A 23,871-nucleotide genomic window follows, 5' to 3' on the forward strand; every position below is an offset into this window, starting at 1 on the left:
TTCTGCCTTGCTGCCTTAACTAATGTGGGGGGGAGGCAAGGGTGAGGATCAGATCTTGCACTGTTCCTCCCAATACTCCTTTTAAAAGGCTTTTCAGCATGGGAAGGCTAATAACAGTATTGCCTTTGGGTGAATGTGCTGTCTCTCCTTAAACTGTTATGAAAAGCGGAGCTACCAGCTCTTGGAGGTGGGGAAGGCAACAGTTGCTTTGTAGCATGCTGACTGGCAGGTCTTTAAGGAAAGAAATAGGTCTCTTCCCTCTTCGTTGCGGAAGGGGAGATGAAGACGTCGCGTACTGTACACAGTTTGAATGGACAAGAACAGGAACAGCTGCACCGGCCGGATGTTTGTAGAACCAAATTTCCCATTAGCGGAAGCCCGTTATAATCCTCTTCAGCTGAGCACGGAGCTAGCTGAAAATAACAGTTTGGTCCTGCTGTTCACGCTTGCTCCTGCACTGGTAGCTCCCATCGGACCATCTCCCAGATTGTAGGAAAGGTGGGGAAGCTGAGGCACAGAAATAAAGGAATAATCTTGTCAACTGAGGCAGAAGCAGAGCACTCGTGAGAGATTCTGCTGCCTTGAATTTGGGAAACCAGCAGAGACTCCTGAGAGGGGAAGAGTGAAATTCTGGCCTGACTTGGAAGGAATAAGGATGCAGTGGTGGAAAAGGAGATGGCTGTGCTCATGGGTACCGGTGACTGAGTACAGCTGTAGCAGCATCTGCTTATAAAGGGGGCTGGAAGGCATTATGAAGAGCCAGATTGGGGGGTGGGGGGGGTGTAAGCTGTTTTCTTTTCAGGTCATACCTGCTCTGCACTTTGCCTCATGTTTCACACTCTAGCTGTAACTCCTTCGCTCCAAGGCCTGCGGGAAGGACATGTGCAGAAGACGCTATACAGAATAAAATGGTGTCATTCTTTTTTTTCTTCTTTTTCGGGGGTGGGCAGGACGAAATGCCTATTTCACGTGCCTGCCTGCTGACTAGAAGAACATGAAGAGCTGCTCCAAGTGAGAGACACAGTTTCCACCCTTTTCAAAAAATAAAATGAGAAGGAACATAAAGTTTTGTTCTTCCACCTAGCATGACTTCTTTTAAAATCTTGAAGTGGGGGGGGAATGGCACTGGGCTGTTTCACTAGCAAACACAGCATCTTGCGCACGCAAAGCAGTTGCTGTCCAAAACCACTTGGCATCCATAAGCTCCTTGAGAAATTATTGCCGCTTGGCAGTTCCCCCCGCATATTTTATAGCTACGACGAGATCTCCATGCTTCTCCATTTGGAAAAGAGCTTAAAAAAAACCCAACCCATTCTGACTAAGGCTAAAGTAACATACTGGATGCCATAGTATAGATGGCGATTTCTACCCCCAGCAAATAGGGGTGAGGATGTTGTCTTTGGATGAGTGTTGGCTGGCTCAGGTGAAATGGGTTTGTGGGGTCTCACTAAACAGGTGCCCCTACAACGAAACCGGTAGGCAAGGAGGAAGGAACAACCTTCCTACTTGATCTAGCTGGGGATGGAGCTGCTTGGAGCAGGAGGTTGGATTAGATGTGACCTCCTGAGGTCTAACCCCCATTTTCTACGATCCGACAAGTAGTGGTGATCCCTGTCCAGGAAGACTGCTTGTGTAGGGGGATCATCCAGGACCAGCCTGTTCAAGGGAAGCTTTCCTTGATAGCACCACGACTGCCAACCCTCCTCGCTGGACGGGGAGAAGCTGCCGGAGTTATGTTAAGGATCCTCTCTTCGATCCCGGTCCAACCGTGCTGTTTTCTGGGTGTCGGGAGGGGGTGGCAACTTCGTGCTGCCCTCCTCAATGTGGGTTTTTGTCCATCCCCAAGCCCCGGCTCCTGGAGCCTGGATTACTTGATTCATCTTCCTTCCCTTAGACCAGTGCTTCTCCACCTGGCACCTGTTCTCGTCCGGGCACCTCGCTACGCCCATTGCACTCGCTCAGCGTTGTGCGAGGAGCGAGCTTTGCAACCATCGTCTCTGCCAGCTGAGATGCAGACCTGCCGAACCCGCCTGGTTTCACGAAACATCGCTTGGAGAGGCCGCAGAGATCTCCTGCCACCTTTGGGGGGAAAGGAGTGAGATCTCTGTGCTGCGACGGTGGAAAAGTCACAGGGCTGAGTCCCGTCTTGCACAATTGTCTGCACTGACTGTCACGTCTGCCTCCCGCGGGGGCATTGGGGAACCGGGCGGCTCACCAGCGCTTATCCTCTCCTCTCCCCTCGTTAGACGCCAAGCCCCCTCAGAAAGTGCCGTCTCTGCTTTCACTTGTTTTTTCAACTACAGAGAAACCCTCAAGTGAATCCAAGATTGGGGGACAGACCCAGGCCTCCTATTGGAGATCTCCAGCTGTGTCCTAGGACGCGCCTAACTGTGCGAACGGTGATGTGGCGCCCCCAGCCCGGCTGAGACTCGCCGCCTTGGGGCACCACTAGAACGCTGGGCTCCCTTTGCTCAGGGGACTCTGGGGGCACCAAGGGGCTCCCCTGAGGTGGTGCTTTCTTAAAGGAGCCTCATGTTTAGGGCCAACCCCAGTAGGGGGGGCAGCTTGTTGTCTAATAGGGGCTAATCCCCCCCATTGGAGGGTGCAGGCCAGGTCCTGAGGGGTGCAGCCAGAGCCTGGCACCCTGCCGTGCCTGTGGCTGGGCTGTCTCAGGCAGGGAGGGGAACCCACCACTAAGGGAGACAAAAAGGCCTAAACTGGGCCCTGAGTGGTTGCTATGGAGACCCCAAGATGGCGCCCGCCGCCAGCCTGACGCCCTTCTCCAAATGGCGGCGCTCGCCACCTAGCAGCGTCGTTGCGTCATCACGCTTCTCCCCTGCCTCATTCCCTTCTCAAGATGGAGGCCCCTAGCAGGGGTTTCCTGTCCATAGGGTGAGGACACTTCCGCCCTGCTTCCCGGCATGCCTTGCAGCACCGGGGCAACTTCTGGTCGGCAGCGGTGGCGGCGGAGCGCGGCAAGATGGCGGACGTGTTGGATCTGCACGAGGCGGGCGGCGAGGACTTCGCCATGGACGAGGATGGTGACGGTACCGCGGGGTGACCCGGATGTCCCCCCCCCCCCTCTGGCCGGTCCCCCCCGGTTCCGGGTCCCATCGGGCCTCCCCCGCCCCCCGGCCTGGGGCTGGCCTAGTCCCGGTTCTGGGTCCCGCTTCAAGCCTTTTCCCGCCGGTTCTGGCCCCGCCCCGCCCCGCCCCGCCCGGTCTCCTGCCCGCGGGGCTCGGTTTGGTTCTCTCCGGCCCCCGCGCTGACCGCCCGGTCTTGCCCGCAGAAAGCATCCACAAGCTGAAGGAGAAGGCCAAGAAGCGCAAAGGCAGAGGCTTCGGCTCAGGTAAGGACGTGGCTGCAACCCCCGCGGCTCTGTCCGTCTGCGCGCGGGGATCCCAGTGCTCCCAGAGCCTCCAGTGCAGCCTCCAGACTGGTGTCCGCTTGTTGCTGGCAGGGCAGAGCGGGGGAGGGGCCGGGGGTGTTGCGATGCCTGGGGCCTTTCAGCTGTGAGCAGATCCCTCTGTCTCCCGCGTCCGGCTGTCCAGACCCTTCCCTACCTGCAGCAAACGTGCGCAGGGTACTCGGTTGTCTGCCCCGCGGCCCTTGGTCCTGCTTGGAGCAGGGGGTTTCCCGGTCGTTAGGGGCTGGAAGGGACCTTACAGATCGGGTCCAGCCCCCCTGCACGTGGGCAGCGAAGACCGCTGGGATCAGATGACCTCAGGGTTGGACTAGATGTGATCTCCTGAGGTCTCTTCCCGCCCTTATTTTCTATGATCCTATGAATACATGTTTGTCTGCATCACTACTGTTACAGGCTCTTTGGGGTAGGGTGTCTGAAAACCGGTGTCTACAAGCTCGGGTGTCTGGTGGTGGGGTGGTCGCGCAGGAAACCGTCACTAGTTGTCTGAAATGATCCACGTTTTGCTTTTCTCCCCCTGTGCCCAGAGGAAGGCTCCAGGGCCCGAGTGCGTGAGGACTATGACAGCGTGGAGCAGGACGGGGACGAGCCGGGGCCTCAGAGATGTGAGTACAGCTGGGGATTTGTTCTGGGGTCTTTGGTGGGTGAAGTGTCACACGAGGTTGCTTTAAGGAAGGGCGGAGCCAAGTCTTTCATTGAAGTGGGGTCCGGTGGGTAAAATGCTGGATAGGGACCAAGGGACTGCTGGGGTTATTTTACCCCAGCAGTCTTTTCTGCCCAGAGCAGGGGGGCTAGACCTGATGATCTCACAAGGTCCCTTTCAGCGCTGAACTTCTGTGAATCTGAGATGTGGGTTTTATTCGCAGTGCTGCCACTGGCTGGTTCTGTGACCCTAGTGTCTCAGCTTCCTCCCTTGTAAAGTTGTGAAAGATAAGAAGCATTCTCTGAGAGCCAGGTATCGCTGCTGTCACCATTGATACAACCACACACAGAGCAACTTGTCTGTGCTCGTGGGGTGTTGGGATTGTTCTAGGTTAGGATTCAGGTTCATTGCAGGGGTCTGGGGGGCAGAAACTTTTCCTGCTGCTCTGCAGCCATCCTCATTAAGGAGTAAATGAAGAACTGCTGTTGCCAGGGGCATCGAGCACCTGCATTCACTACCCCTCCATTCCTCCTCCCATAGCTCCACTCCAGAGTCTTCAGGCCAATAGGAGATTACAAGCTACCCAGGCTGAGATGTGGTGGGAGTAGGGATGTCCTTCCTTGGTGTGGCTGTGAAGCTGTGCACGTGCAAGTTCACTAGGGCTCTCAGACCAGGCATCTGGGTAATGAGCGCTGCTTCCCTTTGCCCGCAGCGGTGGAGGGCTGGATTCTCTTCGTCACGGGAGTCCACGAGGAAGCCACAGAAGAGGACATTCACGACAAATTTGCTGAGTATGGCGAGATCAAGAACATCCACTTGAACCTGGACAGGCGGACGGGCTACCTGAAGGTAGGGGGCTGGTAGGGAGAGGGCTGGCTGGGGTCTCTAGACAGGTGTGGTCACGTCTTTGCCCTGCCACAGACTCTGTATCTGTGCCACATAGTTTAATCTCTGTGCTTCAGGTTCTTGCCTGTATGATGTGGGGGCGGTGGGCCTTTGAGGTGCACAGCTTCCTCGGACACGGAGGCCAAAGCTGCACTTAAACGGGCAGCTGCCCCTTAATGTTTCATACAAATGATCTGGGCAGGGTGAGGAGACTGTGTGTGAGCACAGGGATGCCGGGGTTCTGATCTCAGCCTGAGGTGCGGTGGGTGCTGCTGGTAACAGCAAGGGACTCCTGGCTTCTTTCATGGGATCCCTGTGAGATCCCTATGGTTTCACAGCTGAATCCCAGATGGGATCATATCACAGAGAAGTGCTAGGGAGGCTTCATACTAAGAAAGAGCCTTGAAGAGGGGTTGGGTACTAATATGGATCCCTGTCCCCCACCTCTCTGGGAAGCTCCTGGTTCAAGTGAGCAGTTCAGTTCAGGGCAATAGCTGGAAGGGCAGGGCAGGGCAGCAGCCTTGCCTTTCAGGCTTGTATTCCTGACACTGGTGAACAAGTGGAGAGGGGTTGTGGGAATTGGAAGCCCAGGGGTCTACTGCTGGGAGCCAAGGTGAGCGTGGAGTGAGGGTGACTGGGTGCTGATGCCACTGTCCTTGCCTCCTGCAGGGATACACACTTGTTGAGTATGAGACCTACAAGGAGGCTCAGGCGGCCATGGAAGGGCTGAACGGGCAGGAGCTGATGGGGCAGCCCATTAGCGTGGACTGGTGCTTTGTTCGGGGACCACCCAAAGGGAAGAGAAGGTGAGAAGGGGCCACATCCTGGCAGGGGATCAAGTTGCCCAGCAGGAGCCAAATGGGTCCAGGATTGTCTCTGGAGCAGGGAGCACACACTCAATGGGATAGATCAGGTCTCTGCCTCTCTCGCTTGGACCTGAGTCCGGGCACAGTTCGTCTGTGTCCTTGGGGCTTTTGTCTCTAACTGGAAGTGGGGGAGGGGGGGTTGTCCTACAGACCAGGCACCAGGCTGAAGTGCAAGCAGGAATGTGGCAAAGTCTTTGCCCCCTGCTATCATACATGCAGTCCCCTGGGAAGTGTCCATGAGGCAAGAGATGGGTTCACATCACCTGAAATCCTTACTGACCCATTTGGGAGCCAGGATGCTTTCCCCACGGAGCAGTGACCCCCTCCTGCCCCAGCTATAGTCCCCGTGGAGCAGTGCTCCAAGGAGCTTGAATGGGACACGATCAACTCTCTTGGCTTGGAAAGGTTGAACCTGGCCTCTGATGCACATGACGGGCAGTTCACACCCCCATGCTTCTTGGAGAACAACACTCATCTTCGGTGAACTGCTAGATCTAGAAGCAATTGTCACTGCTCCTGTTGTACTCTGAGGTGTTTCAAACAAGCTCCCCCCAGAGGTGGTACAATCATCTACCCTAGAGGTCTTCAAGAGAAGATGGACAGTCACCTGGCTGGGGTTGTCTGACCCCAGATGTCTTTCCTGCTCGTGCAGAGGCTGGATCCATTCCAGCCCTATGATTCTATGATTTAAATGGCTGTCTGGTTCTACTCCAGAAGTGGCTGCATTTCAAACGGTCCCTTTTACCTGTGGTTTTCTAAGTGCTTGAAGAGCTCGAGCTCATTTGCTTGGGGTAGAACAAATGTAGACCTGTCTGTGCCCACTCTGCCTGTCTGTCTCACAGGGGAGGACGCAGACGGAGCCGCAGTCCTGACCGGAGACGACGCTGAAGTCTCGCTGCCAGAGTGTTTGTTGGCAGTAACATGGTGGAAGCTCCCTGCACAATGCTGGGCCTGGAACATCTCTCCTGAGCTGTCTGCGCCCCCTGGGTCTCTCTCCTGTGGGCAAGAGGGGTTTCACCCGGGATCCTTTTTCCTACAAGAACATCTGCCAGGCTTTCAGCTTGCGTTTCAAATCCCCTAAGTCTTTTCTTCCAGTTCCTGTTGGGTCTCCTTGGACAAGAGACCCAGTCCGAGGGGAGCTGCGGCACGGGGCAGGGCTGGTTTGGGAATAAGAAATGTTACCCACAAGGTCTGAATAAAAGTTGGGGTATTTTTTTTTTTTTAAGTCCTCAGGTGTGGCCCTGCTTGCGTCTGTGCGGGGGTGCTGGAGAGTCTGAGGGGAGGGTGTCTCCCACCTGTGGGCCCCTCTTGGCCTGTGAGCTGACATTGGACAGGTTATTGTGGCCTTGAGTGTCCCCTCTTGTGGGCCCTGCAGCACTGCCTGCCCAGTCCCTCCCTCTAGGTCTCCTGTGCGGCTCCTACGCCTGTCATTGGCTGTTTGTGGCTGAGCTGTCTTAGCCTCAGTTTCCCATTCTGTGAAGTGGGCATGGAGGCTCTAGGTGGGCGTTCTAGGAGCACCAAGGTGCTCGTGACGGGCTGGTACAGTGGGCCTGTGCTGGGTGGAGAGATGCTGCATGTGTGTCCAGGCCCAACCCAGCCTCCCCCCTTCCCACCCTATACTCTCTGCTTTGTCCCCAGCCAGAGGTGCTGCCCTGGGGGCTGCTTTCTTGCTCCCTGCTCTGGCTGGGAGGCCACCTGGCCACTGCCCCCTGGGCTGACTATGGAAGCTCATTGGGGGCACTGGTAGCTGGGCCTGGGGTCCGCAGCAGGCCTGGGGTCCGCAGCAGTCCCGTGGGTGCTGTGACCATCCCTGTACCATGGAAGGGAGGGGGGGCTCTCTCTAGTTGCCTGTTGGGAGCTTGTTTCCTGTCCTGTGATAAGGCGTGGTGCTCACAGGAGCCCAGGGAGTGTCACAGGGCAGGTAACCCCGGCCCCCCACCTCAGTGTCTGGAACTCATCTTGCCTGGGACAGCCACCCTACTCTGACCCCCATGCTCCCCTCTCCCATGTACAAGTCCTGGTTCCTTGGCTGAGTCCTGGGCTGGAGGGGTGAACAGTGGGTACTGAGCAGTGGTGTGGAGGATTGGGGTAAAAAGCAATGTGCTTGCTTGTGCACTGGGTGTCAGCACTGCCTCTGCCACCAGGCATGGCTCTGGGTTCATCCCCTTCTGCTCCTTACCCACCTGCCCCTGAGCCAGCTCGACCTTGCCTTTGGACTCGGCCCATGAGCAGAGGATCTTGGTTCTGCTGAGTCCCTCTCCCCCTGTGTGGGGACACCTGTGCCATGCTTGGACCTAGCTCCTGGAAATCAGAAATCTGGAGCAAGCAGGGGCTGGAGACTAGCATTTGTTACGTCCTGTAACCTCTCCTCCCTTCTGGAGTTAAAGTCTCACAGGCACCTAGTGGTTTGAAGTCCTTTGGTTGTCCCTGGCAGCTGTACATCAAGAAGGCCCCTGAGTTTGTAACTGCTTGAGACTGTCCCATGCATGGGTAGTTTCACCTCTAGGTAAAACACCCCTGGAAGGACCAGTCTGCTTAGTGACTGGTCTAAATCACAACCAGTGGCAACTTCATACCAAGTCGTTTTTTGGGGGTGTGAGGAAAGCCAGTTGAAGGACCCCTTGAGAGCAGCAGGCTGGGTTCCTTCAGGTGTTCTGAGGTATAGGAGGGGAATGGAAACCCCGCAGCACTTCTCCCACCCCTTTAAGAGATGGGGAAACTGAGGCACAGAGTAGCAAGGTTGTCTCCCAAGGCCTCCCAGTACCAGCCAGGACTTGAACCCAGGCTGCCTGACCTTGGTTTGGGCCTTTGTGCTGGCAAAGACTTTGTAAGGGCTCAGGCTTTTTCTCTGCATCCCACCTGCAGCCCCCACCAGCCAGGAAGCTCTCATGGGCAAGACGACAGGGTGCTTGGGCTCCCCCCACAGGCCTGCATGGCACTTGGGCAGCTGAGAAAATAATCCAGATTTATTGCTAGGTGTGCAAGTGATGCAGTGACAGCCCTACTGGTTACCTCTGGGAGGTGCCACTTGATTGTTCCTCCTCAGCCAGGAGGCAGCTATGAGTCCAGACCAGAGATGCCAAGGTCCTATCACATGAAACTCTCCACCATCCTCCTCCGGCACAGCTCGCATCTCTTGCTGGGTGGGGCTGTGCCCGCCGTCACCTCCATCTCGTACTTGCCAGAGCCCTCGTGGCCCTCGCCAGCTCTCCGGGTGGGCACAGCCGTGGTGGAGATGCGGAAAGAGCCGGTCAGCATGGAGGCGGCCTCGGGCTCCTTCCCACGACGGGTGCAGCGGCAGGCGCGCCAGATCTCCCTGCGGAAGTGCACTGTGAAGAGCCCATAGATGAGGGGGTCCAGACAGGCATTGAAGAGGCCAAAGAGGAAGAGGATGTGGCTGAGGGAGGGCGGGACCTTCTCCCGGGTCAGCATGTCTGGGGAGAACCAGTACCAGATGCCCAGGAGGTAGTAGGGAGTCCAGCATACGATGAAGGTGAAGACAATGACGATGGACATCTTCAAGGTGCGCAGCCGGGCCCGCGGGATATTGTTGTAGGAGCGGCGGAGGTGGATCTCCTGGGAGGAGACTGCAGAAGAATGAGGGGAGGAAAAAATGGGCAGAGAGGAGGGTCGCGTCTAATCTGACTCCCTGCTCAAGGCAGGATCAGCTCTTGTCAACCATCCCAGCCCAGTGTCTGTCCACTCTGCTCTTGGACCCCCCCAGGGAGGGAGACTCCACTGCCTCTCTTGGTGCCTGTTCCAATGCTCAGCCACCCTCGTAAAAAGTTCCTCCTCCTCTCCAACCTCAGTTTCCCCTGCTGCAGCTTGAGGCTGTTGCTCCTAGTCCTGTCCCCTGTGGCCACAGGGAATAGCCCAGCTGGGTGCGCTCTAGAATGGGGTGAAATGAGAGAGGATCCGCGCGACGGGGACTAGTTTTCCCCCTTCCTGACCCAAGCCCCCACGGTCACTGCAGCTCCTGTTAACCAACCCTGGGGGCAGGGGGAGGGGGGGAGTGGCAGAGGACTCTCTTCACATCTGTCATTGCCTGGGGAACAGGAGGGCAGAGCTGTGGTGGGGTGATGTGGCACGAGGGTCTGAATCATGGCCCCAGTGCTGGAGGAGCAAAGGGGCTGGTTCCCTGAAGCTGAACACTGAGGCCTGGCTTTACTTTCTCCTCTAAGGGAGCTGGGACATGGATGGATGTGGGGGAAGAAAGAAAGGGAGAGAGCCCAAAGAAAGAGAGAAAAGAGCAAAGACAGGAAAGAAAAAAGGGAGGGAGAAATGAAGGTGAGGAACAGAGAAATAAAGCGTGAGCAAAAGGAAGGATGAGTGTGACTGATGGAAAAGACAAAGGGAACAGAGAGCCAAAAGAAAGGCCTGCAGAGATGATGGGGAAGGGAAACTGAGGCAGGATACATGCCAATGCATGCAGACATGTACAGAGATGCACACACATAGCTTGGTCCTTGGCACCCATGTGCAGCCCCAACTCCTCTCTCCCCCCTCCCCCCGTACGGCGTCAAGTGGCGCTGGCTCACCGCACGCTTTCTTCATCTTGCCCGAGATCTCGAGGAGGATGCGGGAGTAGCATAGCACCATGATGAGCAGGGGCAGCAGGAAGAGGCAGGCGAAAGTGAACATGTTGTAAAGAGTCTCCTGCCAGTGGGCGCTGAAGCTGCCCACTGTGGCACACTGGATGAAGTAGCTGGGCCGGGACCGACTCACCGTGTGGAAGACAAAGATCTGGAAGAGATGCCCCGCGGGGCCCCCAGGCTGGCAGTCAGCTCCACGTCCCCAGGAGGTCCAGCCTGTCCCACCTCCCTGCCTCTGTGTATACTGGAGCAGACCACTGGCCCCCAGCCCTGCTCCCAGCCCATGTTGACCAGACAGGTCCAGTGGGTCCCACATCTGTGCCTCCTTCCTATATCAAGAAAGACCACGGACCCAGCAAACATCCTAGCTTTTCAAGATCCAGCCATGACAGCATCCGGCTCATCCCATCTCACTCTCTTCCCCAGGGAGATGCATCTACCACAGCCTGGCATACCTGGATCTTGACCATGTGAGAACAGGAAAACTGCCACAAACTGAGTCCATCTTGCCTGGTCTCTGGTGTCACAGTGACGGAGAGCGGATGCTGAGAGGGAGGGTGATCTGGGTCTCACCAGGGTGTTTTCCCCTGTTCCTGTCTTGCAGCCTCCAGCACTTAGGATCTAGGAAGCTCTGATGCAGAGGCCATGCCCCTCACTCCCATGGTCAGTAGCGACTGATGCCCCTTTCCTCCATGAATGTGTCCAACTTCTTTGTGGATCTAGCTATGTCATCACCCCCTTGGTCCACCTAGTCTGGTACCCCCATGTCCTGCCCACTACCCCATACACCCATATTCCATCTCCGGCCATAGGACATAAGGCTACCCATACTCCATCTCCGGCCATGAATCTAGTGCCCCCCACTACCCATACCCAAAACCATTGGGAATCTTGCTCCCAGGGGCAGCCCTGATGTCCCCCACTACCTGCGGCAGCGCCAGCAACACACTGAGGCCCCAGGCTACGCACAGCATGGCCTTGTTCTTTTTCTTGGCATCGCCCACGCCCAGCGGGTTCAAGATGGCAGCCTGGCGGTCCAGGCTGATGACCACGGTGACGAAGGCCGAGGCATACATGGCCACCAGCTTGAGGAACATGAGGGCCCGGCAGGCCACATCACCCGCATACCACTGCACAGTGATGTTCCACACCGCGTCCAAGGGCATCACTACAAAGGTCACCAGTAGGTCAGCCGCTGCCAGGTTGACGATAAGGATGCGGACGTGTGGCCTCTTGCGGTATTTCCGTGTGACTGTCCAGAGCACGGCGATGTTGAAGCAGGCAGAGGAGAGGAAGAGGACGCAGGTGATGGCCACCCGCACCTTGGCGGCGGTGGAGAATGTGGGCAGCAGGAAGACCTCCTCTCCTGGGATACTGGCATTGAACCCACCACTGGCCAAGCTGCCTGCTGTCACCTGGGGCTCCCCGCAACTCTGGTTCCCTGCCACAAGTGAGCCCAGCTCAAGCATCTCCTCAACCCTTGGACAGGCAGTGGTGTTCATCTCAGAGGCACATCCTAGCATCCTGCCTTTGCTGTCTGGAGTTGTCTCTCCTGCTGCTGGCACTGCGGCTCCAAGGAGAGCAAAGTGGCAGGGATCCGTGGTGCTGACTCTGGCTGGTCCCAGGAAAGCCCTTCTACTCCTTGACATCGGCAGGGACGGGGGTCCTTGGGCATGTTTTGCTGCTTGAAGGGAGACGTTGGGATACTGGGGCTGCCTGCCGTACCCTCAGTGGCTTTTGCTCCCGGGAGCCAGCGGGGACCAGCTTTGTCACGATAAAGTTTCCAGAGTCTAAGTCGAGTCTTGCTTTTCAGCCTCCATCCACACCGCACCTGGGGGCTCTGTCCAGGATGTGGAAGAATTAACGAGCTCCCCGGACAGAGTCTCGCTGGCCGCCCTCCGGAGATAGGTGCCTGGACATATTTCCCAGGTGAAGAGGCTTTCCCAAGCTCCTGTGGTTGAATTGAAGCCTTTTGCGGGGCATCGGGTGTAGGAGACAGGTAGCCTCTGGGCTCAGCACAGTACCAGGCTGGAGGTTTTCCCTCCAGGCTGCAAGATGTTGCTTTTTTCCAAGGGATTTTGCTCTGTGTGTCCTCCCCAGGCTCCTCCTAACGCAGCCTCTGTGACCCCTAGCAAGCTTGCCACCTCCATGGCCCAAGATATGGTGATGCCACATCCAGGTGGGTCATACAAGGAGGCCTCTGCTTCCCACGGGCCGTGTCAGTCTGTCTCCTGTCCGTGGACAGCTGCGGCTGGCAGCACCAGGCACCTGTGAATGAAGCAGGAATTTGCATTAGCTGCTGGTTTTCACCAGCCACAAAGTCCTGTCGCGCAGGGGGGGCAGTTCATGGCCCACAGTCTGCTGTGTGATTGCAGCAGCACCGGGGCCCCGAGAGGTGCCAGAGAGACGTGGGGCCTCGCTAACTGCAGCGGCCTTGACATTCATCACAGCTCTGGCTGCATTCTCCCCAACCCCAGGGGAGGCTTCATACCCATGGGTATGCGTCTGAGACGCCCCCCCCCACCTCTCATCTCTCACAGGCAGCTTGATGAGACCCACCTGCAGCCACCCCCAACCCCAAGCTTGGGTGGACACCAGCCCCCGGGAACCCCAGCTCAGACAAGGCTTTCTGTCACCCCCAGCACCTGGTGTCGGCCCAACACCCCTTCCACGGCCAGCTGGGACAAAGCCACTGCAGTCATTAGTTTTCGTGCCACCTGCAGGAAAGGCCAGACCCATTGCTCCGCAAGGCTGCGTGCGAGCTGCGCAGCCCAAGGTCCCTCAGCCACCTCGTCCTGACCCTACTGGGCTATTTTTAGCTTGTCTGCGGGAGGACGTGCCAGGCTGATTTATTGGCAGGGAAGAAGAGAGAGGAAGCAGAGACAAGAAGCAGGGGCTGGAGCTCCTTCCAGGTGCTCAGGGCCAGCTGCATGCAGCTGGCCAGAGGCTCCCTGGGGATTCCCACAGGGAGGCCTCCAATCTCGCTGGGGTGGGGGGGTCCTGTCTCCAGAGGGGCCGATGCTCAGGTCCATGCAGCCTCTCCGGGGCAGGGGGACCAGGACTTCAGGCTGGTGGGGGAAGGATTTTGGGCTGGGGGCTCGATTCAGCCAATTCTCTGTGGCCAGGGGTTGGATTTGGTCTGTCCCCTCCCTGCAAAGCAGGCCTGTTGCTCTGTGGAGGGGAGAACCCAGCTCCCAGGGGCAGGGAAAGGGCAGGGACGGGGAGCTGGATCTGACCACAGCAGCCCCCTGGATTTGCCCCAATCTCCCCCTAGCATGCAGACATGCACTACCATGGGCTCTGTTCAGCCTCCCAGACCCATCCAGGAGCTGGGAGGTGGGTTCCCAGGGCAGCCACCCCCACCCCCAGTCCCATCTCCCTTCCTGGTGCCCCTAATCCCAGGCTCCCTGGGGCAGGCGCTGCACTGCTCCGTGCCTCAGTTTCCCCACTCAGATTGCAAGCTCCCTGGGGCAGCAACTGTCTCTGACCTCATGCCATGGCCACCAGCCCTGAGACGGGGGTGGTGGCTGCAGGGGAGCCTGGCCCTGGGGGCACCGCAGAGACCTCCCCTCTCAAGCTAGGGCACTCTAGGGAGCTGGGCTGCATGGGGCTGTACCCCAGGTCCAAGCCAGGGGAGCGGCGTCCAGTGGCTAGAGTAGGGGAGCAATGAGCTTGGGGGTCCTGGCTTTGAGCCCCAGCTCTGGGAAGGGAGTCAGGACTTCCACCCGGCTCCAGCACAGGAGTGAGCTTGAATGGTAGGAGCTGGGGGGCAGGTCCCTGCCTGCCATGCACTGTGCCTCAGTTTCCCTGCCTGTAGTTGGGGTGGGGGGAGGCTCAGAGGAGACCCTGCTTTCCTGGTGTTGGGATGGGGTGGGTGGGGGTCCCCATCCTGATCCGGCACCCGTGTAAACGGCTCAAAGCAGGGTGGAGGGCGAGTGCACGGGTCCGGATCCCGACCAGGCGCCAGAGCCGGCAATGGGGGGCGAGCCCGCGGGCCCCGATCCCGACCCGGCGCCCGTGTAAACGGCTCGGGGCAAAGCGGGCAGGGTCGTAGGGTCCCGATCCAGTGCAAAGGGGTCAGGGCGGGGGTGGGCAGCGAGCCCGACGGTCCCGAGCCCGACCCGGCGCCAGAGCCGGCAATGGGAGGTGAGCCCGCGGGCCCCGAGCCCGACCCGGCGCCCGTGTAAACGCCGCAGGGCTGCGGTGGCGGAGCAGAGGACGGCCCGACCCGCGCCCCCGGCCCGCGACGCCCCTCCCCGGCTCCAACTTTCCTTACCGGCCCGCAGCCCCCGCGGCTGCCGCAGGTCCCGGGCGCGGAGCGCCGGCGTCCGCAGGGCACTGCAGCGGGCGGCGCGGCGCGGCGCGGCGCGGGCTGCGGCCGCCGCCGGGGGCTCTGCGAGCGGGATGCGGCCCGGGCAGCCGGTGCGGAGCGCTGCCCTGGGACGGGTCTGACCCCGGGGAGGGCGCCCGGGAAGGGTTAAACAGGCTGCCTACCCCTCCCCGGCTGGTAGCCCGCTGCGTGCCCGGGCACGAGTGGGGGCGCGAGCCCCACGCAGGGCTCGAAGGCACCCGACCTGGCGGGCAGCAGTGCGGGGCCGCCGGGGCTAGTAAGGCGCTTACCTTGAAAAAGCTTCTAGCGGCAGCACTGGCCAGGCTCCCCGGGGCCCTGGGGCCTACGAGACCTCAGCCAAATCGCCTCCTACCCCCGCGCCTCAGTTTCCCCAGGCACAGCACTGCGGCCCGCCCCAGCGATGGGCTGCAGGGTCCGCCACTGCACGGGGAAATGCTACACATGACGACCAGCACTGGCTGTTTCCCATCAAGCCCCAGCGCTAGGATTCAGGTAGGAACGGCTCCTCTCTCTCACCCCTGGGAAAAGGGGTTGGGTTGAATGATACAAACCCAGCCTGGACTGCTACTATCGGGGTGCCAGGTTTTAAGGGTCCCAGGCTCTGAGGCTGGCAATACGGCTGCTACAGGCTTCTTGACCTCTTTCCCAGCTGCTGAGCCTGACCACATGCAGCTGGAGGCAGGGTGATGGGCCAGCTTCTCAGCCTTTGCTGGGCAGATGGGACAAGAGGCCCAGAATGGCCCAGTTCAGCTTTGGAGCCGCAACACCCCCCAGATGCAAGCTCTAAAGGGGCCTGGAGGTCCTGTCTGACCTTCCCATTCACCCTGGACAGGGCCCAGGGTCTTGGGTTGGGCTGAACAGTCGCAGGCAGACACCAGAGGATTCGGTCCAGCACTAGGGAGCAAAGGAGCTGTAATTTTGACCTCCCTGCCCTGCATCTCCTGTCCCCCCAGCATCACTGCAGGTTGGCCCCACCAGCTCTGAGCCTTGTGCATGCATGGGATTGACTGTTTGCAGTCCCGGAGGCTGGCTGATGGAAAGCTCTCAGGCTAGCATCTGAAACACCTCAGGAGGAGGTGCTGTTTCCCAACAGCAGAGACCAGAAATCCCGCAGTCTGTCTGCAAGCTGAGAGCTCCCACGGATAGACCAGGAGGACATCTGCCAGGAGCCAGGATCTGGGGGGTTGCTCCCTCCTTTCCACCACTGTGTGAGCTAAGGCCCAGCCTCTGGACCCGCTTGGGCCCCGGGCCTGGGGAGGTGGGGGTCCCTCTCGGGCAGGGGGTGAGTCAGAGCCAAGCGCTTCTGCCGTGATGAATAAATCAGCAGGACAGTGAATAATTCATCCATGTTTTGCAGCCGCATGGCTGCCCGCTTCAGCCAGAGTCAGCTCCAGACCCAGAGGTCCTAGTGAACCATCCTCCCAGTGCTCCCAGCCCTCTGCTCTGACCCAGGCCTGAAAGTCGGGAATTGCATTGGCCTTTCCCCAGCACAGGAGAGGTGTTTTCCCACAACCTGGCTTGGGAAGAATGTGGGACTAGGAGCCCGGACTCCTGGGCTCCACTCCTGCATCCAGTGGGGGCATGAGCTAGAAGACAGAGCACAGGACTGGGGCCAGGACTCTGTGATTGTGGTGCTGGATCTGGAAGGGAGCGGCGATGTTATCAATAGTACCCAGGGGGAGTGGGATGCTATTTCAGTAGTACCCAGGGAGGGTGGGGTGGTCGTGGACAGGGCCCTACTGGAACCTGGAACAGAAACCTGGTCCTTACCAAAACTCCAAATGGCTCCTAATCTAAGGACCGGAGTAGAGGGCAGGGCACCAGTGCTCCTGGGTTTCTTCTCCAGATCAAGGAGCATTTCTAAGGCAGGGGGAGACGAGGACTAGGAGCCAGGGCTCCTGGCTTCCATCCTCCCATCTGGAGGCAAGGATTTCCTTCAGCGCAGTCCTGGGAGCCAGGATGAAGGGCGTCTGTTCCCAGCTCTGCCCCTGACACCCTCCAGGCCGGGATGCAGCACTCACCTTTGGTAGGATTCACAACTTCCCATCTCCCAGGTGCTTGGAGGCTGTATCTATTCAGCTCTGGCTGTAACAGAAGCACCAGGAATGTTCCTTCCAGCCCAGCCCAGCCCATGAGACTCGGACTGTTTCCATCCACCCTTTCAATGTCACCAGCAGAACCCACCTGCCAAACCCTTTCCTTCACTCTGCTGGGTCGTTTCTCTCCCCAGCAAGTCACAGCAGAGATCCGAGACCTCATGAAACTTTAATGCCCTGCCTGGCTGATTCTCTTCCCGGGCAGGGAACAGGCTTGGGGACATGAAGAGGCTGAGCTCAGAGGCATTAGCAAAGGTATCACACCTCTTCCAATGCAGCTGGGCTCTCTGGGCTGACAGAAGGGCTTCAGCGTGGAGCAGGAAGGAGGGAGGAGGGTCCAGCGGACAGCGCGGAGGAGGCAGCCAGCTCCTGCTGACTCATCATGTCCTTCCTCCCTTAGCATCAGCAGTGGGGAGCTCCAGGAGGGGCCCTGTGATTGGCAGCTCCTATCCCAGGATCTGGGGGATCAAGGGGAAACCCTGGCTTTTCCACAGCTTCCCACTTTCCTTTCCCCAAGGTGGCACAAAACACAGGGGGAAAGCACAGTATGTGCAGCCCTGCCCCGTGCTGCAGGAGCCCTGGGGAACCTGGCACTAGCACAGCATAACAGGGGAAAACCAACTCCCCAGAGGCCAGGCTCAAACATGGGGCCAGGTGCCCTGCTGTCCCTCATGCTAAGCCTCCAGCCCTGGCAAGAGCCATGGATTGAGAGGGGCCTGTTGTTTTGTTTGCTCCTGCATAGCCCTGCCTGGCATCTGCTGCCTCTGCACCCGGGCTGCTGAGCCGATGTCCAGACTCTGCCCAACTTTCTCCCACTCATGCAGGAGCAAGAAGCAAGCACATCCTGGGTTAGCTGGACCGGGGGCTTCTTCTGGTACCGCTGATCCGAGTGATGACCACAGCCATGCTAGCTTGCAGCTGGTACTGGCAAGACATGGGTAAGATGCTGTCCTTGCTTTGTCATCTCGGCAGATCCGGCGGGAGACAGTGGTGCGGTTGCACCAGACTTTGATTCCTACTCTACCCAAACTGCCTGGGAGGAGCAGCAGCTGTGCTGAGGGAGTCAATTGACTTCATGGCTTGTTGTAAATCCACTTATTCCTGCTAATCTCTTAAATCCATAGGTGTTAACAACCCTATGTGCTTGTTAATGGTCTCAATGTTTCCGTATTCAAACCATCCTTCCTTCTGCAGTGTTGCTGTCTTAGCTCTTCCTGGTAAAGTATTTCTCCTACTTCATAGCTTCACAGACTGCTTTTCGTTCAAGCTCAATACCTGAACTCAAGTGTAGCAATGACTGACAGTGAAGTATTTCAGGCACTGTCAAGATGCTCAGAAAGGCTAGATTTTGTTGTCTGCAATTAAGACAGGTGTGTTTAGCTATGATGACAACAGGACCAATGAAATAATATCTTTTTGCCCAGCTTCATGTGCTTTTCAAATGCAATATATAATCTAACAAATAAATGAGCGGTCCAACAAAGCTATATTTGGTTTGGCTTTGAACTTAACCTGAATCAGGTAGCACTGGGCCCCTAGCTTATTAGGAAAACTTCTAGTTTCTCTGTCACTGGAGAAAAACGTGTTGTGCTGTGTGTATTGATGCAGCGCATCCTTTGAACCCCCCTTTTCAAAATCCTAGATCCGCCCATGACCTTTAGTTCCAATATAGACCAGAGAGAAGCAGTAGGTCCCTTCCCAAACCCCCTCACTCCATCCATCCAAGAAATGACCTGGGAGCCAGTCAGCTGTGTTAGACTTTTATTCACTGATATGTCAAGAATAGGCAGTACCCCGGCACCCCCAATGCCACTGATTGCTCCCTCCACTCAGGGTCTTCTCCTCGCCTGCCCCCCCAACAGAGATGGGAGCAGCAGGGTCACTGGAGCTGGGAGCCCAGCTGTGGGATCACAACGGATCTGCCCTTCCCATGTTGCTAGACTGATCTGTGAACTACTCTGAGCCTCATCAACAAAGCCTGGGGGAAGCCACAGCCCCAAGCTGGGCTTGGTAGGGAAAGGGGGGCCTGCTCTGGAAGAGCTGACCCCTGTGCTTGAACCCTGATTGTCCGATAGTGCAAATCCCCGGGCAGAAATGCCTTGATGGACCTCGCTGTGTGTGAGTGGGGGCAAAACTGACCGTGGCTGGGAGCTACATGGACCCTTGCCGGCTGCTGCAGCTGGGAAGATGTCCCCTGGATAGTCCCAGCCGGCCAAAAGATCCAGCTGGAAATTGCTCAAGGCCCAAAGACCTCCTATTTGGGTGGGTTTTGCTTTTGCAAAGCCTGGAAGACCCCAAACCTGCCCCTCAGGGTTGGATGAGGATGTACTGAAGATGCTGCTGCATTTCTGCATCGTGAACTGCCACGGGTTTATAGTACAGCCCCCCCTCCCCCTCCACCACGATTGCCTGTCAGAGACCTGAGGTGGGGGAGCCGGGGCAGTGCCATACACACACGCATGGGCACACACAAACCAGTGAGGTTCCTATGGAGGAAAAGCAATTAGAAACCCCCCAGCGAGGCCACTGCTGCCCAGCAGGTCAGCAGAAGGGGGAAGCGTTGTGCTCCTACGACATGGGCATGGGAGGAAGAGCAGGATAATACTGGAAGCTCACAGCGACCCAGTCGTTGCAGCAGGCTTGGAGGCAGAGACAGCCCTAGATTGGCATAGGCCTGGCATAAACACCTCCTGGGACTGAACTGGCAAGATCATGGGCTCAAACCCACACCCATTAGACTTTCTTCCATGAGAGAGACTCTCAACACTAGCTGCAATGCAGCAGCTTTTGCAACTGCACCGTGCATCTGGTCTCCAGTTGCATCTTTCCACCCTGTTGACCTACGGCCTCAGGCCTGAGCACCCTCCCCTAGCTCAGTGGCAGTTTCCAAAGCCCAGTCGTGCCACCTGGCATGCCAAATGCCTGGCGGTCAAGGAAGAGCTCATTAATTTTGCAACAAATTACCTCCAAATCTGGCAGCAAATAGTTTTGGATACAGAAAGGAACAAAGAGGGAACTCTGACTACTTCATCCTGGTCGATCAGATGCTGCCTCTTGAATATTTTAAGGCCAGATTCTCATTGGGTGTAAATCAGGAGCAGCACTAATTTGTACCAACCAAGGATTTGGTCCTATGTTTCCAGCATGCTGCCAGATTGTGTACGGAGAAAACAGTGCAGCTTTCTAGGAGCGGCCAAGGAAGAAGCTGGAATGTGGTAGCTGTTGTAGAGTTGGGGACATTTGGTGACATACTTTAGTGCAAGCTTGCTGCCACACTCAGCAATGGACCCATTTACCATATTGCCACATCGGTTGTAATCGTGAGGTTTCAGAGTCAACGCCAAATTGAAATGAATGTGGGGATGTTCACGTATCTTAGGGCTATTATTATAGGCTCTCAATAAGGCCACATGGCATCAGTCGCATGCCATCCATTCAAAAGACACTTTGCAGCCAGGAAGCTGCTTTATGGGAACAAAAGAGGGGGGCAGCAAGGAGTTGGCACCTGAATATAAGCAGATCCTTGGGGCCTGACTACCATGCCCAGCCCTGGGGAAACTACTGATTCCTTTAGGTGTATCCCAAACCGAGGTAAGCTACACGAGTGCTAACATATAGTGTGTTCAGGCACGAATCAAGCCACCCTAAATGCTACACCAGTGATTCTCAACCAGGGATCTGCAGCACTCAGGGGTGCCTTGAGATCCTTTTAAGGGTGCCGCGGACTTCCATGCCCTGTTAGCCCTGTCAGGTGTGCAAGCACGATTCACAAGATAAACCAGAGATTTTCTGTTGGCATCTGTAGTGTCAAAACCATTCTCATCCGTCGTGGGCTGGCTGAGTTCTTCCCAACAGAATTGCTCTAGGACTTTTCCATAGTCAAATATAGGTGAAAGCTGAGAGCTGGCCTCTCCGAGGGGGAGCCTGGAGTCTAAAAGAGTTGAAAAGCCCTGTGCTATGCTCTTGGCTTCAGCAATGTGCTGCCAAGACCCCTCTCTCCTCTGCCATTGCTCTGTGCTTAGGAAATTCAAACTGTCCCGGCAGTGCCTAGAAGTCGAGGATTACAGGGGTGATTTCGAGTGCGGTGCTAATCCTATTGCTTTATCTAAGGTGGCGGCTCAGCCACAGACAGAATGCTAAATAAATTACAGATACTACTTAGCATTTATAGAGCACTTCTTATCCATGGACTGCAAAGCGCTGTACAGACACAGGTCGGTATCATTGCCCCCACTGGATCCAATGGGGAAACTGAGGCACGGAGGACAAGGGTGGGGGGTTGGACCTATCCAAGGCCGCACAGCAATCACAGACAGGAAAAGGAGCCAAGAGGCTATAGTTCCCCTGTACCCTTAACTCTGACCACTTTCCTCCCCCAACTGGGAACAGAAGCTGTGGCCTCCATTGGGCCGTAGCGGGGCAGCGCCTCAAGTGCTGAGTGCCTCATCTTGAGGTGTGTCGAAGGGGGTTGATTTTTCCGAGGCTGGAGCAGCAGGGGGGATCTCTTTAAAGCAGCCCAAGTCAAGCCCCCAAAGCCAGTCCCCTTTACTCTGACCCCTTGACAGCATTTCCCTCCCCAAGATGAACCTAGTAGTCCGGGTTCAATACGACGATTAATATTGCAGGGAGGAGCAGGTGGCCTGGCAGGTCCCCACAGCTCTGCCCAGTGGACAGCAGCAGCTGGGCCCAGGAAATAAGCAGCGGCTTCTGGGTACGGAGCCTGGATCCCTCTGGATGAAAGCCCAAGAGACGTGGGAACCTCACACCCCCAGACCGGCTGCTCTGGGGGGTCTTCTTCCTTTCCACATCCCCTTCGGCTTCCTGACTGGGATAACAGATGCCATCTGATGCACCCCGGACAGCCATGCTGGGGAGTCTGGAAGCCCTGTCAGTGCAACTGAGAGTCACCTCCAACCTGGTGGGCAGCATCGGAGCCTCTATGGCTGGAGCCAGCCGCTGTCCAGTAGCTCCCAGTGGGCCCAGTTCTTCTGGGAAGCAGCCCAGCCCTGGAGCAGTCCTGTTCTGATCCAGTTCTTGCATTGGGCCTGGCATTAGGATAAATACATGTGGGAGGCAGGGGACGGGGGCGGGCGGTGGAAAGCAGCAACCCAGGGACTGCAAGAGGCTGCCCAAGGTGGGGAGAAGATGGGGAGCTCTGGCCATCTCCCGCAGCCTCTCCCCAGGCAACGGGGCCCAGTTGCAACGGGGCTGTGGGTTCTGGCTCCTCTAACTGGTCGGGTCGCCCTGGGCCAGCAGGTTTTGGAAGTTGACCAGCTGCTTGATCTGCTCCGTTTGCATAGAGTGCCTCCTCATCAGCTTCTTCTTGCTCTTGGGAGAGGTGGGGGCCATGGGCACGATCCCCCGGTGCCCGGGCGAGGGGGGCCTGCCGTTGGACCGGATGTCGGGGATGGGCGGGTGCGGGTTGACGTTCAGTGGGGGCAAGAAACCGGGCCGCGTGTGGGAGATGTGGTCCAGGAGCATGGTCGCGGAGCCCCGTCTCTCCAGCAACCCTGGGGAGCGGCGCCGGCCCGAGAGCGGGGACACAGCGTTGGGGATGCTCTCCAGGGACTCCCGGGAGGAGCTGATGGGCAGCGTGAGGGGTGAGGCGTTGTACCTCCTCCTCTCCAGCGAGACCCGGCCTGAATCGGGCGAGCCAGGGATGGAGTCGGGGCAGAGGTGTGAGTCGGACTCATAATGCTCCCGCCGCGTCAGCTTGTGGTGGGCCGTGCCCCGCAGACCATGCCCTGGCGGCCCCCCACTCTCCTGGGCCTCAGGGGCCGTGTTACGCCGCGACAGGGGCTGGTGGAGGTGGCCGAAATGGACCTTCTCAGCCCAAGGCACCTCGGGACCTGCACCTTCCTCCGCCCCGCCATCCTGGGGGGCTGCCACCTTGAAGCACGAGGGCTCCTGGCCCTCGATGCTGTGCCGCCGCGACAGCAGGGCCCTCTTGGTGAGGCTCAGGCCATTCATCTCGGCTGTCAACCTCTCCTCTGGCGTCCGCGCCTTCTCGGCGTGGGGGGCGGCCAGGACGGAGGGTGCCACCAGCCCCCATGGCTCCGAATTGAGCCTCTTCAGCTGCTTGGCCCGGCCCTTGGGAGGTGGCGGGGGCACCGGCACTTGCTCAGAGGACCTGTCTGGTCCCGGCAGTGATGGGGGGCAGCTCAGCCGTGTGGCCATGGTGAAATTGAAGACGTCTCTCTCCTCCTCTTTCTCACTGGCCCCGGGGGACTGGGACGTGCGGACCTCGATGTCCGAGGGCGACATGCACAGGGAGGGCAACGGCTTCTCCTCCAGCCCCGGGGATGGGGGCGAATTTAGATACTGCTTGGTCTTCTTGGTGCCCGAGGGGGACGTGTCAGTGGTGATGATGATCACCTCCTTGCCCTTGGCCTTGCAGGCATCCAGCAACACCTGCAGGGTCTCCCGGTCACCCCGGTTGATGGCGTACACCAGGGCGGAGGCGCCCGAGTAGTCCTTGGCGCTAGGATCTGCCCCGTGCTCCAGCAGCACCGATGCCACCGACGGGTCGGCCTGGTCAGCACAGGCATGCATCAAAGCTGTCTTGCCCGTCTTGTCAGGGATGTTGGGGTCAGCCCCGTTCTCCAGCAGGTACCTCACCATGCGGGGCTTGTTGTGGGGGTCGTCGTAGTGGGCCAGGCAGGCAGCAATCAGGGGTGTTTCCCCCTGGGCATTGCCTTCGTTGATGTAGGCTCCCCCCTCCAGCAAGAGGCGGGTGAGGCGGAACTTGCCCTGCCCCACGGCCTTCAGCAGGGCATTGCCTTCGGTGTGCAGCATGGCAGCAGGGCGTTCACCGCTGGGCGGGGGCGGCCTGGGGGAAACTGAGGTTGGGGGGAGCAGGGCTGGGCCTGGCCCAAGGAGAACGCATGCCTGGGAGGAGAGAGAAGAGAGAAAGGAAGTCATGACATCTCGCAATGCAGCCTCAAACCATCCTGCAGCCACCCCTCGGCTGGAGCAAAGCCGGTGTTTAATAGCCAGGTAGTCACACAGCGCGCA

The 23,871-nt window shown here is 58.0% G+C and overlaps 3 protein-coding genes across 5 annotated transcripts; 1 reads left to right on the forward strand and 2 right to left on the reverse strand.

The window, feature by feature from the left end:
- Positions 1–2,911: 2,911 nt before the first annotated feature.
- Positions 2,912–7,038, forward strand: RBM8A (RNA binding motif protein 8A). 2 transcript variants are annotated; one of them, XM_019486468.2, is made up of 6 exons: positions 2,912–3,041; positions 3,290–3,349; positions 3,952–4,029; positions 4,780–4,916; positions 5,622–5,758; positions 6,661–7,038. In XM_019486468.2, the coding sequence occupies exons 1-6, from the start codon at positions 2,981–2,983 to the stop codon at positions 6,704–6,706; spliced, it is 519 nt and encodes a 172-aa protein (XP_019342013.1). In that variant the 5' UTR covers positions 2,912–2,980; the 3' UTR covers positions 6,707–7,038. The 2 variants fall into 2 exon arrangements, with proteins under 2 accessions (XP_019342013.1, XP_006266514.1); XM_006266452.4 differs by having other exon boundaries at positions 2,914–3,047.
- Positions 7,039–8,766: 1,728 nt separating this feature from the next.
- LOC132243241 (gonadotropin-releasing hormone II receptor-like) lies at positions 8,767–15,290 on the reverse strand. Of its 2 annotated transcripts, none has more exons than XM_006266481.3 (4): positions 15,031–15,290; positions 11,337–12,678; positions 10,357–10,561; positions 8,767–9,405 (listed from the first exon to the last, which is right to left on the reverse strand). In XM_006266481.3, exons 2-4 carry the CDS (start codon positions 12,057–12,059, stop codon positions 8,909–8,911), a joined length of 1,425 nt encoding a protein of 474 aa, XP_006266543.2. In that variant the 5' UTR covers positions 12,060–12,678; positions 15,031–15,290; the 3' UTR covers positions 8,767–8,908. The 2 variants fall into 2 exon arrangements, with proteins under 2 accessions (XP_006266543.2, XP_019342012.1); XM_019486467.2 differs by lacking the exon at positions 15,031–15,290 and adding an exon at positions 14,687–14,775.
- A 5,603-nt stretch (positions 15,291–20,893) lies between these two features.
- Positions 20,894–23,733, reverse strand: ANKRD34A (ankyrin repeat domain 34A). Its single transcript, XM_059718823.1, has one exon. It carries the CDS (start codon positions 23,650–23,652, stop codon positions 22,084–22,086), a length of 1,569 nt encoding a protein of 522 aa, XP_059574806.1. The 5' UTR covers positions 23,653–23,733; the 3' UTR covers positions 20,894–22,083.
- Between the last annotated feature and the right edge of the window lie 138 nt (positions 23,734–23,871).

Source organism: Alligator mississippiensis, chromosome 15 (genome assembly GCF_030867095.1).
Source record: "Alligator mississippiensis isolate rAllMis1 chromosome 15, rAllMis1, whole genome shotgun sequence".
NCBI classification, from domain to species: domain Eukaryota; kingdom Metazoa; phylum Chordata; order Crocodylia; family Alligatoridae; genus Alligator; species Alligator mississippiensis.

Bases quoted from the DNA above. Each gene is read 5' to 3' on its own strand.
- RBM8A (XM_006266452.4), top strand. From the start codon at position 2,981: ATGGCGGACGTGTTGGATCTGCACGAGGCGGGCGGCGAGGACTTCGCC. The intron at 3,048-3,289 runs GTACCGCGGGGT...TCTTGCCCGCAG, and splicing joins CATGGACGAGGATGGTGACG to AAAGCATCCACAAGCTGAAG. The intron at 5,759-6,660 runs GTGAGAAGGGGC...TCTGTCTCACAG, and splicing joins CCACCCAAAGGGAAGAGAAG to GGGAGGACGCAGACGGAGCC.
- LOC132243241 (XM_006266481.3), bottom strand. From the start codon at position 12,059: ATGTCAAGGAGTAGAAGGGCTTTCCTGGGACCAGCCAGAGTCAGCACC. The intron at 10,562-11,336 runs GTAGTGGGGGAC...CATCTCTTCCAG, and splicing joins TGTTGCTGGCGCTGCCGCAG to ATCTTTGTCTTCCACACGGT. The intron at 9,406-10,356 runs GTGAGCCAGCGC...ATTCTTCTGCAG, and splicing joins CAAGATGAAGAAAGCGTGCG to TCTCCTCCCAGGAGATCCAC.
- ANKRD34A (XM_059718823.1), bottom strand. From the start codon at position 23,652: ATGCTGCACACCGAAGGCAATGCCCTGCTGAAGGCCGTGGGGCAGGGC.